This window comes from Anabas testudineus, chromosome 21 (assembly GCF_900324465.2).
Source record: "Anabas testudineus chromosome 21, fAnaTes1.2, whole genome shotgun sequence".
In the NCBI taxonomy this organism is placed as follows: Eukaryota; Metazoa; Chordata; class Actinopteri; order Anabantiformes; family Anabantidae; genus Anabas; species Anabas testudineus.
This window is the reverse complement of record NC_046629.1, coordinates 8391332-8405537: the sequence shown is the minus strand read 5'-3', so window position 1 is coordinate 8405537 and position 14206 is coordinate 8391332. Positions and strand designations below refer to the sequence as shown.

General features: G+C 40.8%; 1 protein-coding gene across 8 annotated transcripts in view; it reads left to right on the top strand.

The window, feature by feature from the left end:
• Positions 1 to 14206, top strand: part of tbc1d4 (TBC1 domain family, member 4) — a 25104-nt gene extending 10898 nt beyond the window's left edge. Inside the window, exons 11-24 of one of the 8 annotated variants that reach the window (XM_026376749.1) lie at positions 301 to 360; positions 2061 to 2275; positions 2749 to 2892; positions 4958 to 5112; positions 5817 to 6014; positions 7083 to 7085; positions 7495 to 7656; positions 7748 to 7906; positions 8126 to 8226; positions 8345 to 8488; positions 9719 to 9878; positions 10032 to 10201; positions 10782 to 10958; positions 11639 to 14206. In XM_026376749.1, the coding sequence (XP_026232534.1) occupies positions 301 to 360; positions 2061 to 2275; positions 2749 to 2892; positions 4958 to 5112; positions 5817 to 6014; positions 7083 to 7085; positions 7495 to 7656; positions 7748 to 7906; positions 8126 to 8226; positions 8345 to 8488; positions 9719 to 9878; positions 10032 to 10201; positions 10782 to 10958; positions 11639 to 11869 (2079 nt within the window). In that variant the 3' untranslated portion in view covers positions 11870 to 14206. The other 7 variants (XM_026376747.1, XM_026376748.1, XM_026376750.1 and 4 more) reach the window with 7 other exon arrangements.

Here is a 14206-nt window from a genome sequence, read left to right as displayed (position 1 = left end):
TATCTGCCAAGCAGACAGCAGAATAATTCCTTAGTATAAGGATGCTGGCAATCTGAGGTCTCTGCTGACATCTGTTATTGTCTCAGACTTAACTGAACAATGACACTGTAAATGTCATCCAGTCAGGTTATACGTGTGTCGTTTTTATTTCTAGCCATTTAGCTTTCTCTGCTTTATTTCTAGTCGTTCCCTTTCTAGTGCCCTTACAATTCCAAGGGCTCCTTTTGTCATTCATGTCTTTATTTACCCACTAGTATTTCCAGCACTTGTCTCATGTTGTGTAATCACTTCTGTCAACAGGGTGCCAGCCGAATGCGGGGACGCTTGGGAAGCATGGGAAGTATTAGCAGCTTTGAAAGAGTAAGTGTCCTTGAGGAGCTACCTGAGGAGAAGTGTGGGTATTCTCAATTTCTACCCAGTGGCTTTTTACAGTATATACATTCCAGCTGTGTCCTTGTCAGTAGTTAAGGCCAAGCTCTGTTCTCACATGATTTGGCCCTGCTTTAGTTCTGCATAGTTTCATCATGAAGCTACTGTGTGTTTGCAAAGCGAACCATTTGGAGTTATTGGCTCTACTGTGTCACCACTGTGCAGAATGTGGAATGAGGGTGTAGTCAGAAGGATGTAGTCCACAAAAGGCATTATACAACCTTTTTCATATAAGCTGTGGGACTCACAAAGGCTTGTAATCAGACTCTGATGTGTACAGGTCAGTGCAGGTCCAGAGACATGAAATAGACCTACCTTGCTGTTATAAGACTTTTATATGTTGCATCAGTCATGTCAAGATTTACTGGAAATTACACCAACCAAGTGAGGGAGAGAATTCACATCAGTCTTCAAGTGGCGGCTCCAAGTGATGGGAGATTTTATTAAGCTGCTGGGTCTCGGATTTATACCAAATCCCACAATTCTAGCTAATACAGACTTTAAAAAAATATATATATTTTTACAGTTTTTATGCTGAAGTGACATTTATTTACTGCATTCAGTATGGGTAAATATCACAAGGAGAATTGTGTTTCCTCACTTTCAAGACTCACCTGTGTACACCTGTATACCTTTACCACACCTCTCTATATTTTTGACAATCCAAGGAATGTTGTTTGCGTTGTGATAAAGGATAAGTAGTCATCTGGGGATTTTGTCAGGATGCCGATAGCCTGGCAAGCAGGAAGTCCAAGTCAGGATGTCCACTTTTGCATCTGCTGAGCAATGGCTGTCCCGGCTTCCTCTTCTGAGCTTTGTCGTAGGATGCAGAACTGCTACAAGTGTCTTCTAATCATACTTTCCTAAAACATACTAATCACAATTACGATTCAGCTAACAATGATATTCAGATTTACACGTGTGGGATAGATGAACAGACCTTTCACAATCTCTCCTGTAATTATCAGAGCAAACGACTTTAGACATTGGCTCCATTAGAGAGTGAATTAAAAGTCTCTGTCTCTGTGGCCAAATGTCGCCTGTCATGTCATATCTTAGACAGGGAGGTCTCTAAAGCATGATGGGAGGAGATTGGAGGGTTTTCATGTGGCGTTGAGTCACTGTAGTTCTTCCCACCAATAGTGTGTGATGCTGTGTGTCACAGGACCTCGTGCATTAGAATACAATAGATGTGGGAGTTGTACCACCAGGCATGAGGCAACACAGAGTCTAAAAGCATTGAGTGGAAAGTTGAATCTTGGTCTTGCTGTGGGGTTTCATTGGCTAGGTGAGTGCAGACCTGTAACTTGAGTCACTAAGTATATTATTTGGCTGTGGGCTATGCCCCTGAAATAGAATTACTTGTTGTGTGTGGTTTGACTGCCAAAGACATCTAGATTGAATATTGCCCTTTGAATTTGCCTGCTCATACCCAGCTCATTGATCTTCACAGCTATACAGAATGTTTTAAATGATTTTTTTATTGAATTATGTGTTTAGATTTACCACTCTCTTATTACACGTGCGTCAGAAAATCCATCTAGATATAGAATCCTGTAAATGTACATTAGTCTAGTCTTACATAGTTTTCTTACACGCTGACATCTGTCTCTCTTCCTCCACCTCAGCAGGATGAGGAGTCTCCTGGTCACTCCCCTCCAGGCTCCCCTCCTGCTTTCTCTGACGACGACCCGGATGCTGGCCTGCAGTTCCGTCGGCGTGCCCACACGTTCAGCCATCCACCTGTAAAGAAACGTATCTCGTTTGATGGACTGCAGACCAGCCAGAGCAAACAGACTCCGCTGCGTAGACAACAGTCTGTTAACCCAGAACTGCTGCAGAGCGGGTAACTCAGTTCAACACTTTACCACTCACTCACATTTATAGTTTGAACCCGTGGGAGGAAACAATGACCAGTGCAGGACACGGATCTCTTTAGTAAAACTGCAGAAGTTGTTCAGCTGAGTTAATTGTACTAAGTCAGCACTTGGGTTTTGTTTGAAGATGTGGCTAAAGCTAACTTTGCTTAAAAAAGTCTGAATCTTTTGCTTTTCTTTTGATCAGTTTAACACTAACTAAATGTTTAGTCGACCTTTGATATGTACATACACAATCTAATCTATTTGCAGCACTTTGATCAGCCCTAAATCTCTCTACCTCCTGCTCCACTATCCTCGAACAATAGCATCACACGTTTCCTGCCACTGTTTTGATCCCTCATGAGTCCCTCACTGTTTTTCTGTGCTCCGACCAGAAGGCCTTTTCTTTTGTGTAATGTTTGTTTTTCGTTTGTGGGCATTTCATGTTTGGCTCGCCAAGTCCCGTGGCTGTCACAAGAACGCGCAGCGTTTCGGAGAGTGAATCCTCCTTCAGCCTCCCTTCCGCCTTCTCCGCTCCCACTTTCCTGAAAAGCTTTTACCAGGGCTCACTGGGCTCCCTGGCAGACAGTGGAAGCCTTAAGAGGTGAGAGGGGGTGCTTAGACAAAACCCCCTTCTTAGACCCAAATGCAGCAGCCAGGGACTTGACCAATGGGATTTGTGGGAGGGATTGACTGATCTTTGCTGGGATGGCAGTAGCCATATATGCGTTGGCTGTCCAAACCTTTTAACGCTCAGCTTTTTTTGTCCCTGTACCATTTTCCTGTCTATCCACAGCAACTTTTTTATCAGTAAAAATACTTTCCAGCTATTTCTTTTTCCTCCCCCCCCATCGTCTCTGCAGCTGGACCTGCCCTCTTCCTGTTTCACTCAGAAGTATAAGTAGAAGGAGATGCTCATACACCGCCTCTTATTGTGTTTGCATGTGGATGTGAAGCTTCTTCCGCATGGCGAAACTGTATTTAACCTGGATTTAAAGCTTTCATTTTCTGCATTTAACACTTTCCGTCACCGTTTTCAACATCACCTCTTCACGGTGCCTTAAGATTGCCTCTCAGTTCAGTGATGTATTTGATTTAAAAGGTTGCTGTTGATGTCAAGCTTTTCTACTTATTCAACTAATATAGTGTGCTCACCAAAACAAGGCGTACCCTGGGTGCTCTTGAACGTTTCTAGCACTGGTACCTCGACTCTGTGTGTGCAGGTGTTAACATTTCTATTATTTTTTAGTGACTTAAAATGTTTTTTTCCACAGGATCTTTTCTCCTGTGACAGCAGTCCAGTCCCTGAGCAAGAACAGATTTTTCAGCATGTTTCTGTTGATGATGATTTAAAAGTTTTGATTTAGTGATAATCAAATCGTAAAAGGTTTCCTTTCTGTAGCACAGTGAAATTATTTTACCCCATTGACTTTTCTTTTTCTATAACCTGAATGGCAGTAAAGTTTAATAAGAGACAATATGACAAGTGAGGAATTTTAATCTGTTAAAGAGCCAATGTTAAATGTGAACAACAGCTGAAAGAGCAAAATTCTCATCCTAGTGACATTTGCCTCAATCCAAGGTCGCTTCCTGTTATTCATTGCCCACATGGTCAGACAGGCACATGTGTGCTGAACAAACTGTACCTACTACTTGATCATCCATGAGGGAAATAAATCTAAAAAAAAAGATATCTTTTTAGTAATAAAGTTTTTATTTTAACATGCAGCAGCTTTGCTTTATTCCTTTGTGTATGCAGGGCTTGAAATTAAAATTTACCATCCCCTGTGGAATTTTACAAGCCAAAATGGTCGTAGTCTTTAAATAAACCAGGGTCGGTCCAATTATTTAATCAGATTCATTTGTACAAATACAAGATGTAATAAATATGTAAGACATTATTTCACAGCTGTTTTTAAACATTCACTCATTTTAAATACTGTATATGATGATGTCACAGGTCCACACAGGTGTGTGTAGTATGATAAAATATAAATTTATTTCCTGCTATTTTTGCCTATTATCACTTTTACTTTGCTTTGCAATTTATTTTTATTTCACCCAACTCTTTAACATAAAGCTCACCTGCTGTATCCTGTGTTTACAAGATACTATACCGTGTATGGACTTGAGACCTGTAATGGGTTTGAACATATGATCGAGCACTTAACTGTGGCTGTAGTTGTTGCACCATAAAAAATGTGACCTTGAAAAATATTTCAGCACAGTTATTACTAACTTATAACAAGCTCTTACCCACCTCCCTTTGGTTAGTTGGCATGTGTGAATGTCATGCCCTGCATATTATGACTTGATCAGTGTGAAACAAAAGTGACATGAGGCATAAAATATTACCTGTGTCAGCCCCCCAGCAACTGTTTAACATAATTTCATTCTCTACTAATCAAAGCAGCTTCTTTAACAAAAGAATGTTCCTCAACTGTGGCTGTTTGTGTGGTATTACATACTAATTGTGCTTTATTAATATGGATATTGCCATGCCTGGGACACGTTCATCAGTGTGTTTAAGATATAAGATTTCATTGTTGTAGAGGTTAGATGTATTAGAGTGCTGAAGGGGTGCGTGTGTGTGTGCTGAAGAGTGTTGGTGTAAGATAACACCTGACTGATTTATTGGGTGTCTGTGACGCTGCTGCCTTCTTTTGTAGCAATGGAGAAGGGAGGAAGAGAACCCTATCTGGCTGCAGTAGTGACTCGCTGAGCGGTCTACCTCAGACGCCACGTAGGGTCTCCTGGAGACAGAAGATCTTCCTGAGGGTTGCTTCACCCATGAACAGGCCATCTGCATCCATGCAGCACTCAGGTCTGGTAAAAAAAATATTTACTGGTAAATTAAGACTAGGAACAGCATGATGCACAATGACTAAGCTCTGAATAATCCTTAAGTGTACATAAAATAAACACAAAGCATAGGGAACGTCTTGTTCCATGTGGAAAATAACTGTCCTGTGACATATAACTTACAAATTGCATGCAATCAATCAGGTTTGAAAATGTATTTTTCCACTTTACCCTGGTGAGATAAACACTAATAAATGAGCGTCTGAAACTGATCCTTCTACCTGTTTTCATTGCCAGTCTTTTTTTATTTCTCCTTTCACGGAAACTTCAAAAAATAATATTATAGACAACATATTACTGCCCTCATAAAGCTTTACACATTTAAGGTCAAAGCTAGTATTCAGTTTTAGTAATTTTTTGGCTTCGCCGGCTCATGAGTAAAACATCTGGCTCTTTAGCCTCTCAAACTGTCCACTATCAGCTGGCATTACAAGTAGTATATCAGCATTTTTGCTTGAAACATCTGCTGCAGGAAACATGGTTTAAGAGAAAAGTAAGATTATTGCGTACAATAAACATGCTGTGAAACTAGAACAGTAAATGAAAAGTGGTTGAAAGTTATGTAGTACCACAGAGTGGATTTAGTGTTCCCATAAAAATGTCTGACCTAAAATATATTTTGTACTTCTGCTTTTTATTGAAGTTTTTTTTGCTGTTGTGTTTTAGAAGAGTCTGATACCAGGGAGCTTTTGCCCCTCTCTCCTCGCTCCTTGGACTCACATCTGGACCCTTTTGGGCGTCTGCTGCCGCCATCTGAGGAGAGGCCTAAGAAGACACAGGTCGAATACCGGGCCCTCTGGAAGACAGCCATCCACCAGCAGATCCTACTGCTGCGCATGGAGAAGGAGAACCAGAGGCTGGAGGGTGAGTATTAGTCACTACAGTGCACATAAAATCGGACAAATGCTCTACAAAGAATCTTTTCTTTGGTTACATCTGTGGCAAATATAAATAATAAATATATCATGAGAATATCAATCTACTCACCCCTGCCTTCTCTCTCTCTCTGCTTTGCTATTATTTTCATGAATTTATAATAAATAAGAAGCTCCAAAACTCAGCAGTCATGCAGATACAACTGGTCTTCTCTGGTTAGGAGGACGAGCATCACTTGAAATATTTTACAAGGGAATATCTCTGCATTTCTGCAAGGCTGGTCAATGAATCTGGGTCACAGACACATTTGACTTAATTTCTCCTCATTAGATCAGATTTGGAGCATATTTCCACTAAAAGAGTTACATAGTGTAGCTTTGAGCTGTTTCCCCTATCTGTCATCAAGTCTTGTTGTTCCTAACTGAGGCTTTAACAGCGTGGATAGTGAGAGAAGAGTGTGACTTGCATAAAATGCCTTTATATTGGTTTAGGATTCTGGAGCACGGCTCTATTTAGAGCAAATTGTTTGGGTATTGCATAGAAACGCACATCTTCACAGATGGAGATTAAACAAACAGGTTAAAGTGCATGGAACTAATTCTGCTTTATAGAAAACCAACAGTGAGTCCAGTAAAATAACCAGACACAGCTTTAGCAGAACAATAGGTAGTTTAGGCTGCGTCCCGGTACCTTTATAGCAATTCTTTTTTTTCTCTCCCCCTCCCATCACTTTTTTCCACCTGAAGGTTACCAAGGGTTGTGAAGAGCATTTGGGAGATTTAATTAGCTATTTCATGTTTAAAAGTGGATTCTTGAAAAGAAGTGGCATCAAGTAAACCAGACTTCAACATCACACTATGTCAGTTTCATGCATGTCAACCTCAAACCAGGGACAAAAAGACAGCACTAAAAATTTACATTAAACAGGGCCTTGGGATGCACCTACTTGGTGTAGTTTTTATAATTTATAATACCAACGCATTTCTTTCCTTTTGTTTGTTATCATGACACTAATGCTGGTGTGAGGATCTAACTGTGAATAACCGTTTTCAATAGAAGGTAAGCAACATAAAAAAGAGCCCTTGGGTTCAAGGCAGATGGCTTGCATGATTTCGGGTGCTCATTTTGTTTGCATGTTTGAGGATGGGCATCCTACTTTATGGTGTATTTCTTTGATTTGTCCTTGGTACCTTTCCCTACGATGTAGCTTCTCCATTACTTCAGCATAATAATAAGGATGTTTTTTTACTGCTAAAGTGGGTAGTTGCTTCTGTTTACATGGTGGGTTTTTAATGGCAACTGGTGGCAAAAGATATGAGGAACTATATCCAAACTTGCCTTCAAAAGGACTTTTCTAGTACAACTTCCTTTGTTTATATAATTTCTGGTAGAAGAAGAGAAGGTTTATTGCCAACGTCTTGTTGAATGTGTTATTTTATCTCTCTTTACTCTGGTGATTGTGTTGCAGCGAGCAGAGACGAGCTGCATATTCGCAAGATGAAGCTGAACTACCAGGAAGTGGGCCAGTGCTCCAAAGATGCGCAGGCATTGTGGGAGAGAAAACTGATAGCCCCAGGCAGAACAACACTCCCACAAGACAAGGAGGAGATTTATCGTGCACTCTGCCAAGGTGAGAGATCTGTGTGTGTGAGAAACCCTGAATTTATCTATAATTCTTCATGTAGCAGCAGTCATATGAGTTCTCCAATCTTTGTGTACAGGTGTCCCAAAGAGCAGGCGGGGAGAGGTCTGGTTGCTTCTTTCTCATCAGCACCGGCTGCATCACAGAATGCCACAGCGTCAGGTTGCCCCAGACACCCCCTACCATGACCTGTTGAAGCAGCTCACAGCACAACAGCATGCCATCCTGGTGGATCTAGGTGTGTACATGCTGTGGGATTGTGGAATATTACAGCTTCTCTTTAGTAGAAACTATAATTTATATTAGTAGTAGTTGTAGGAGTAGTAGGTTGGTTGGTTCAGTAGGTTGAGTGTTTTTCTTTTTATCACAGATGCATTAAATAAATGCAACATAAAACAATATTCTCTCTTCTGTGTAAATGTTAAGATGTAAATATTATCTCTGTCTCCCTCCTCAGGTCGAACCTTCCCCACCCACCAGTACTTCTCAGCTCAGCTGGGCGCAGGGCAGCTTTCCCTATACAACCTCCTGAAAGCCTACTCTCTGCTGGATACAGAGGTACATATTGGAATCCTATGTCCTTCACCTATAGTACAACACTATTGGAGCACAATGTAGTGAATGTCATTTTTTGTTTTTTATTTATATTATAATTATATATTTTTGTGCCATACAGGTCGGCTACTGCCAGGGTATCAGCTTTGTGGCTGGAGTGCTGCTACTGCACATGAGTGAGGAACAGGCCTTTGACACGTTGAAGTTCCTGATGTATGACCTCGGCATCAGGCGGCAGTACAGGCCTGACATGGTCTCTCTGCAGGTCAGTAGATGGACCATGATATTAAAATCTCTAATCTGACATTTCATTGTTAGAAATAGAGATGAGATATTTTGGGGTTCAGTGTTAGATGTGGTGACTTTTTGCACCAACATCCAGTTTCAGAAAGGTAAAACTTTCCCCACACTTAAAAATAAAGAGCCATTCGCTTGTGCATTCGATTTTGCAGCAAAAATAAAAAACATGCTCTGAACACTGAAGCCACCAGAATTAGATGTTTGTTAGAAACTTTGGCACCCCCACTGGTCATATCAAAAAGACACCGTGTGAGACAGCAAAGCAGAGATCTGACCAACACACACACACTTCACCAACATTCAACAGGATTTTTTCATATATATATTTTTTATTAACCAAAAACATGCTCAGAATAATTTGAGCATTTGAGTTATTAGCAATAAAGAAGATATGCACAGTGGCCTTAAATGCAAATGTTATTATAAGGGTAAGTTTCTATTAACTTTTGGAAACAGTATGTTGACTCTGGCTGTTTATCTTTGCTGTGTTTCTGGCTGTTTGTGAAACTCGGCTGCCTCTCACCTGTGTGGGTTATTGGTTATCAAACGGTGTCTCCACCTCTTATTCAAACCACACCTGGCTGTGTGTTCTCTTAGCTTCGGTTAAACATCAGCTGACCAGAGTGAAAGCATCAGCAGGCGTGGTAATATTTAATCTACATCAGGTAACTATTTAGCAGCAGTGCGAGCAGTGGCCTGTTTTTTCTGTCTACACATTCCTTAAAGACTGATGCCAAATTGGCCAACACACGAGGAGTTTGTGCTGTGGTTGATTACGAGGAGGTAATGGTATTGCTTGTCGTTGTAACTGTCAGGAAATTGTAAGACTGATAACGCTCTAATTTTAGCTTGTGCTAACTTCTGCTTCTCTTTTCTGTCTGCCGTGCATTTCATTGTAGCAGTTGTCAGGATGGCTGCAATACATTGTTCAGAGGATTAGTACAGCTCATCAAAAGCCTGCCTTTGACACATGTCTGAGCAAGTATCTATAACAACACTGGTAAAACTGAGAGAGCTCTCTAATTGTGTAAAGGCTCATTTGACAGCGAGTAATTCTTATACTAGTCTGTGATACTTTGTCCCCTGCAGATCCAGATAGACCAGTTTCTCTGTCTCAGCATGTGTGGACCTGTGTGTATTATCTGTTTAAATGTGTGTATATTTATGTCTTTGCACTCTGTTTTTGTTTTCCCAGATTCAGATGTACCAGCTCTCCAGGCTGTTGCACGACTACCACCACGAGTTGTACAACCACTTTGAGGAGCACGAGATCTCCCCGAGCCTCTACGCAGCACCGTGGTTCCTCACTCTCTTCGCCTCACAGTTCCCCCTCGGCTTTGTGTCCCGCATCTTTGGTATATATATATTTCTTTTTTAGTAAAGGCCCCTGTGTTTGCACACACATAAATGCCTGTCAGTGCAGTGTTGTTTTTAAAAAGCGCGGATGACATTTAAACAACTTGATAGCAGTGAAGATAAAAGTTATTGCTGTGATTTTTCTCTTTCAGATTTTGTATTTGTCCAGGGGACCGAGGTAATCTTTAAAGTAGCCCTCTGTCTGCTGAGCAGCCATGAGGGGGAGATAGTGGAGTGTGACAGCTTTGAGAGCATTGTGGACTATCTGAAAACTACACTTCCAACCCTCACTCAGACAGTGATGGAGCAGACCATTGCAAAGGTACCGGGCTGACTACATTTAAAAACAGTTCAATTTTTCCAGTTAAGAATAGTCCATTAAATAATTTAATGTATGCTGTCAAACACTTGTTAATTCTCTGTTACAGTATTCCTGCACTGCACTAGAACAGTGTATTTTTTTAAAATTGTATTAGTATTATCTATCAAATGAATGTTGACAGACAAGGTTGGTGATACTGTATTTAGTTTTAGTGACAAATCGCATGAATAAACTAAATCCACCTGTCTTTCAGAACAGTTTCTCCAGTGTGTAATTAACATTCATCTTGAAGGCCCATTTGTTACTACTAAAGATGTCAATCTTGATCATTAAAATATACTTTATTTACATGCTATATATAAGGGTAAATAGCCTACTAAAACAGTATTGCATTTTATTGTGGTACTGGAGTGTAGTAGTATTTTGAGGACTAGTTTAAGGTGCATATTTGGTGCTATGGTAAATATCCAATATCCATATTGGTTTGTTTGTTTTTGTAATTTCTAGGAATTTGTTAAATATATAAAATGCATTGAAATGCTGAGTTATATTTGTAACTGTCTTACCTGTGTTTTGCCAGGTAATGGAGATGGACATCTCCAAGCAGCTGCACGCGTATGAGGTGGAGTACCACGTCTTGCAGGATGAGATGTTAGACGTTGGATCGATGCCCGATGACTCTGACCGACTTGACAAACTCGAAAAGACAAATGCACAGTTGAAGAAACAGAACATGGATCTGCTGGAAAAACTTCAGGTGAGGAAGAGAAGAACATACTTTTTTGCTCTGCAGCAAGACATGTGTCCCTTCATGTGTTATTTTGGGAAACAACAGCTTGAAAAATATTTTTTTATGTATCACTTCAATACTACAACATTGATATATGTTGAGAGAACATGTTTGTGATATTGGAAACTTTATAAGTCAGAGATTCTGTTCTGAATGTTCAGGCTAATGTAATATTGTTGTTTACACATCCACAACAGTTTCTGCTGATTGTGTCTCAGACCACCCATAGATGGCACTAAAACACAGGTTAAAACACAGTGGGACTGATTGAAAGACAAAGGAATCGAATACTGCAAATACTCCTGTTATTTTAATCAGTACTATGTGAAGCTGTGCTGGTGAAGTCACACCTGATGATCCTCGTGTTAATGAAGGTCTAAGACTAATTGAGCTGAATATTTTGTGGACTCTAATTAGAATCACATAACTGTTACTACAATATTTTAAAAAGTGATTGACACAAGACACAGGCTCTGCACAAACTTCATTTGATGGCACTTTTATTGTTGAGATTTTGGGATATGATCCTAGAACAAAGGCTTGTCGTCCTATTTGACTTAATAGTATTACTGAGTATGTGTAGTTCCTGTGTTGTCTCTGTGTATTGTTACCTGCACGTACTATGGTAAAATGTCTGTGTCCTCCAGGCGGCACGGCAGAAGATTCAGACACTGGAGACGAGCGTGGAGAACTTCCTTTCTCGGGAGAGCAAAATGAAGCATATGATTCGCTCTCTGGAGCAGGAGAGGGCAGCTTACCAGAAGACCATTGAACGCATGCGCTCGTGCCTTCCCTCTGACGCTCTGACAGATGTGGAGATGACCCAGATCAAAACAGGACCCAATGGGAAAGCCAAAACTGCAGCCAAGAAGCCCTGATGGTAACCAGGGGGCTGGCTGCTCTGGGCAGATGCACAGACAGGAAGTGAAGTGAACAAATGGAGACTGCTTTAGTTGAAGGGCGCTGAGCTCCGTAGCTATTGTTGCACTGCTGCACAAGAGTGGCAGCTTTTTGTCAATGTGTAATGTCTGAACTTGAGATGTGCAGACTGTATGGGGAAATATCTACGTGATATTTGTCAGCAAATAATAGTGGTGGGAGGATTGTTTCAGTTATATTAGCAGGCCGACAGTTCCATTAGTGCATCAAATCTGTTGTTCTGTCTCATTTGTTACACTGCCAAGTTGAAGGTGAGATCAAGCTGCACATCCTTTCCTGTTCAGATATTTTGGTAATCATAGGGATATTTTCTAGATTGACACAGAGAAATGTGTCTGCCTCTGCAATCGTTATTCAGCAATGCCTTGATGTATTTGCTACCAGTCTCAGCAGCACCACGAAAGCAGTGAACAGAAGGTGCATGTTGGCAGCAATACTTTGGACCTCAGGTTCAAGTTCTAGCCATTACCAGTGTGCAGAATCCATTGTTTTTGTTGTGTTTGAGTGCCTGTAATGGAAAGTCTGTGTCATGCTACTCACATTGCTTTAAGTTTTTTCTATTGTTCACTTGTAGTCTTTGTAAATGTAATTATCTTTCAGAGATCATTGTCATAATTCAGGTTTCACTATAGACACATCTGGTTGGACAACTGCCATAGGCTTAAGTTTTTAGCTGACATGTCGTATGTCGTTGCTTATCTCTCAGCACCACACCACTACCTTCATGTGAGAGATGTTTAGTACTTGCACTTGCTGCTTTTAAGGAGGAAGTGTTTCTTCCAAAGCTCAGGCAGGATGTGAGGTTGTCTGCCTTCGCAGTTTCCTGTGTGACTGACCGCGGCATCGTCTGGTTTTAGAACCGTGCTCAAGACACTGAGACATAGTTCGCACTTCTCAGGAGGCACAGACAGGCAGACAAAGCTGGAGGAGCAATCTGAATGTAAATCACTTTTTTTTTTAAAATCTGTATGGCATTTGTTTTTCTCAACCGAAGGTTTGACAGAACATGCAACATCTTGCAACTGTAGTTTGTGACAAGCAGCTTGTGCTGAATGGTTCAGGATTTCATGACAACACATATCTGCAGCTGAACTGCTGTTAGTCACGTGTCCAATTCTGTGTTGCAGCGAAACTCGAGTGTTTAGGTGAGTAGAGACGCTGCAGAGGAAATAATAACTTAAAGTCACTTCAGTTTTCGTCTGAGATTTTCTATAATATATGCAGTATGTGTACACTCAGACGTACACACAGGCTGTGCACTGAACTGGCTGATTGTATGGGCAGACAGTTCAAAGACTGTCCCTGGTTTTGTTTGTTCCCACCTCCGTGTCTGACTCACCATTGCAGGTTCTGATGGAAAGCAAAACAGTCCTGGACTTGACTGGGCTTGATTCTGCTTTCATAAAACACCTGCACAATAAAACCAAGGTGATATTTATCAGGAAAAAGCATCCCCTACTTACAGTGTATATCAGTCTAACTGTTTCTGGTGACAAGTTGTGGTCACCAAGTAGACGCATTTATGTCTATTTCAGTGTTTTTCTTTTTTATTCTCCAATTTAAGTCCAAGCAGTCCTATCTGCAGTCATAGAAAAACTGCGTATGTGCATATACTCAGCACTTTTCTGTGTCACAGGAGTTAATGTACACAACGTTTGTTGGTTTGGTACTGTATATGCAGCCTGACATTGCCTGTCAGGGAGACTTGTTCTTAGGCTAACTGAGGTGACGCTGTAACGACTTGCACCCACCTTCTCATAACAAAACCGAGAACCAGCAGCGGCAGCAGCTCAGAAGGTGAAACATATCAAATGACTTATTTTGGAATCTGTCAAAGGTATATGTGCAGGATATGGTCCTGCACAGCTTTCCTGCCTCTTATGCCTGTGTTTTGCATATTTACATACAAGTATTGGTGCATCATAGCGATTGACCACTGAACCAAAGATGTGGATGTTTTCGCAAATGAATGAACAAATTCATCCAAATGTTGCTTAGCATAAGTAGACACCTTTACTCATGGTTACACGATGTTTATTTCTAATCGCTCAGTAAGTGGTGCCAAAAGTCATTGATGGCCTTTATTCTCCATTATTAGAGATATGAGACCGTTTTGTTAATATTTTGTGGTCAGTGAAGAGTCTGTATGTCACATCAAATGCTCTGATGTCCTGACTACTAAATAGTGCTAATATCACTGTGACTATCAACACGAGGGCTACACAAAAGTGAATAAACTGTCATGAAATCTTCAATAAACCTCACCTTGCCTTGTA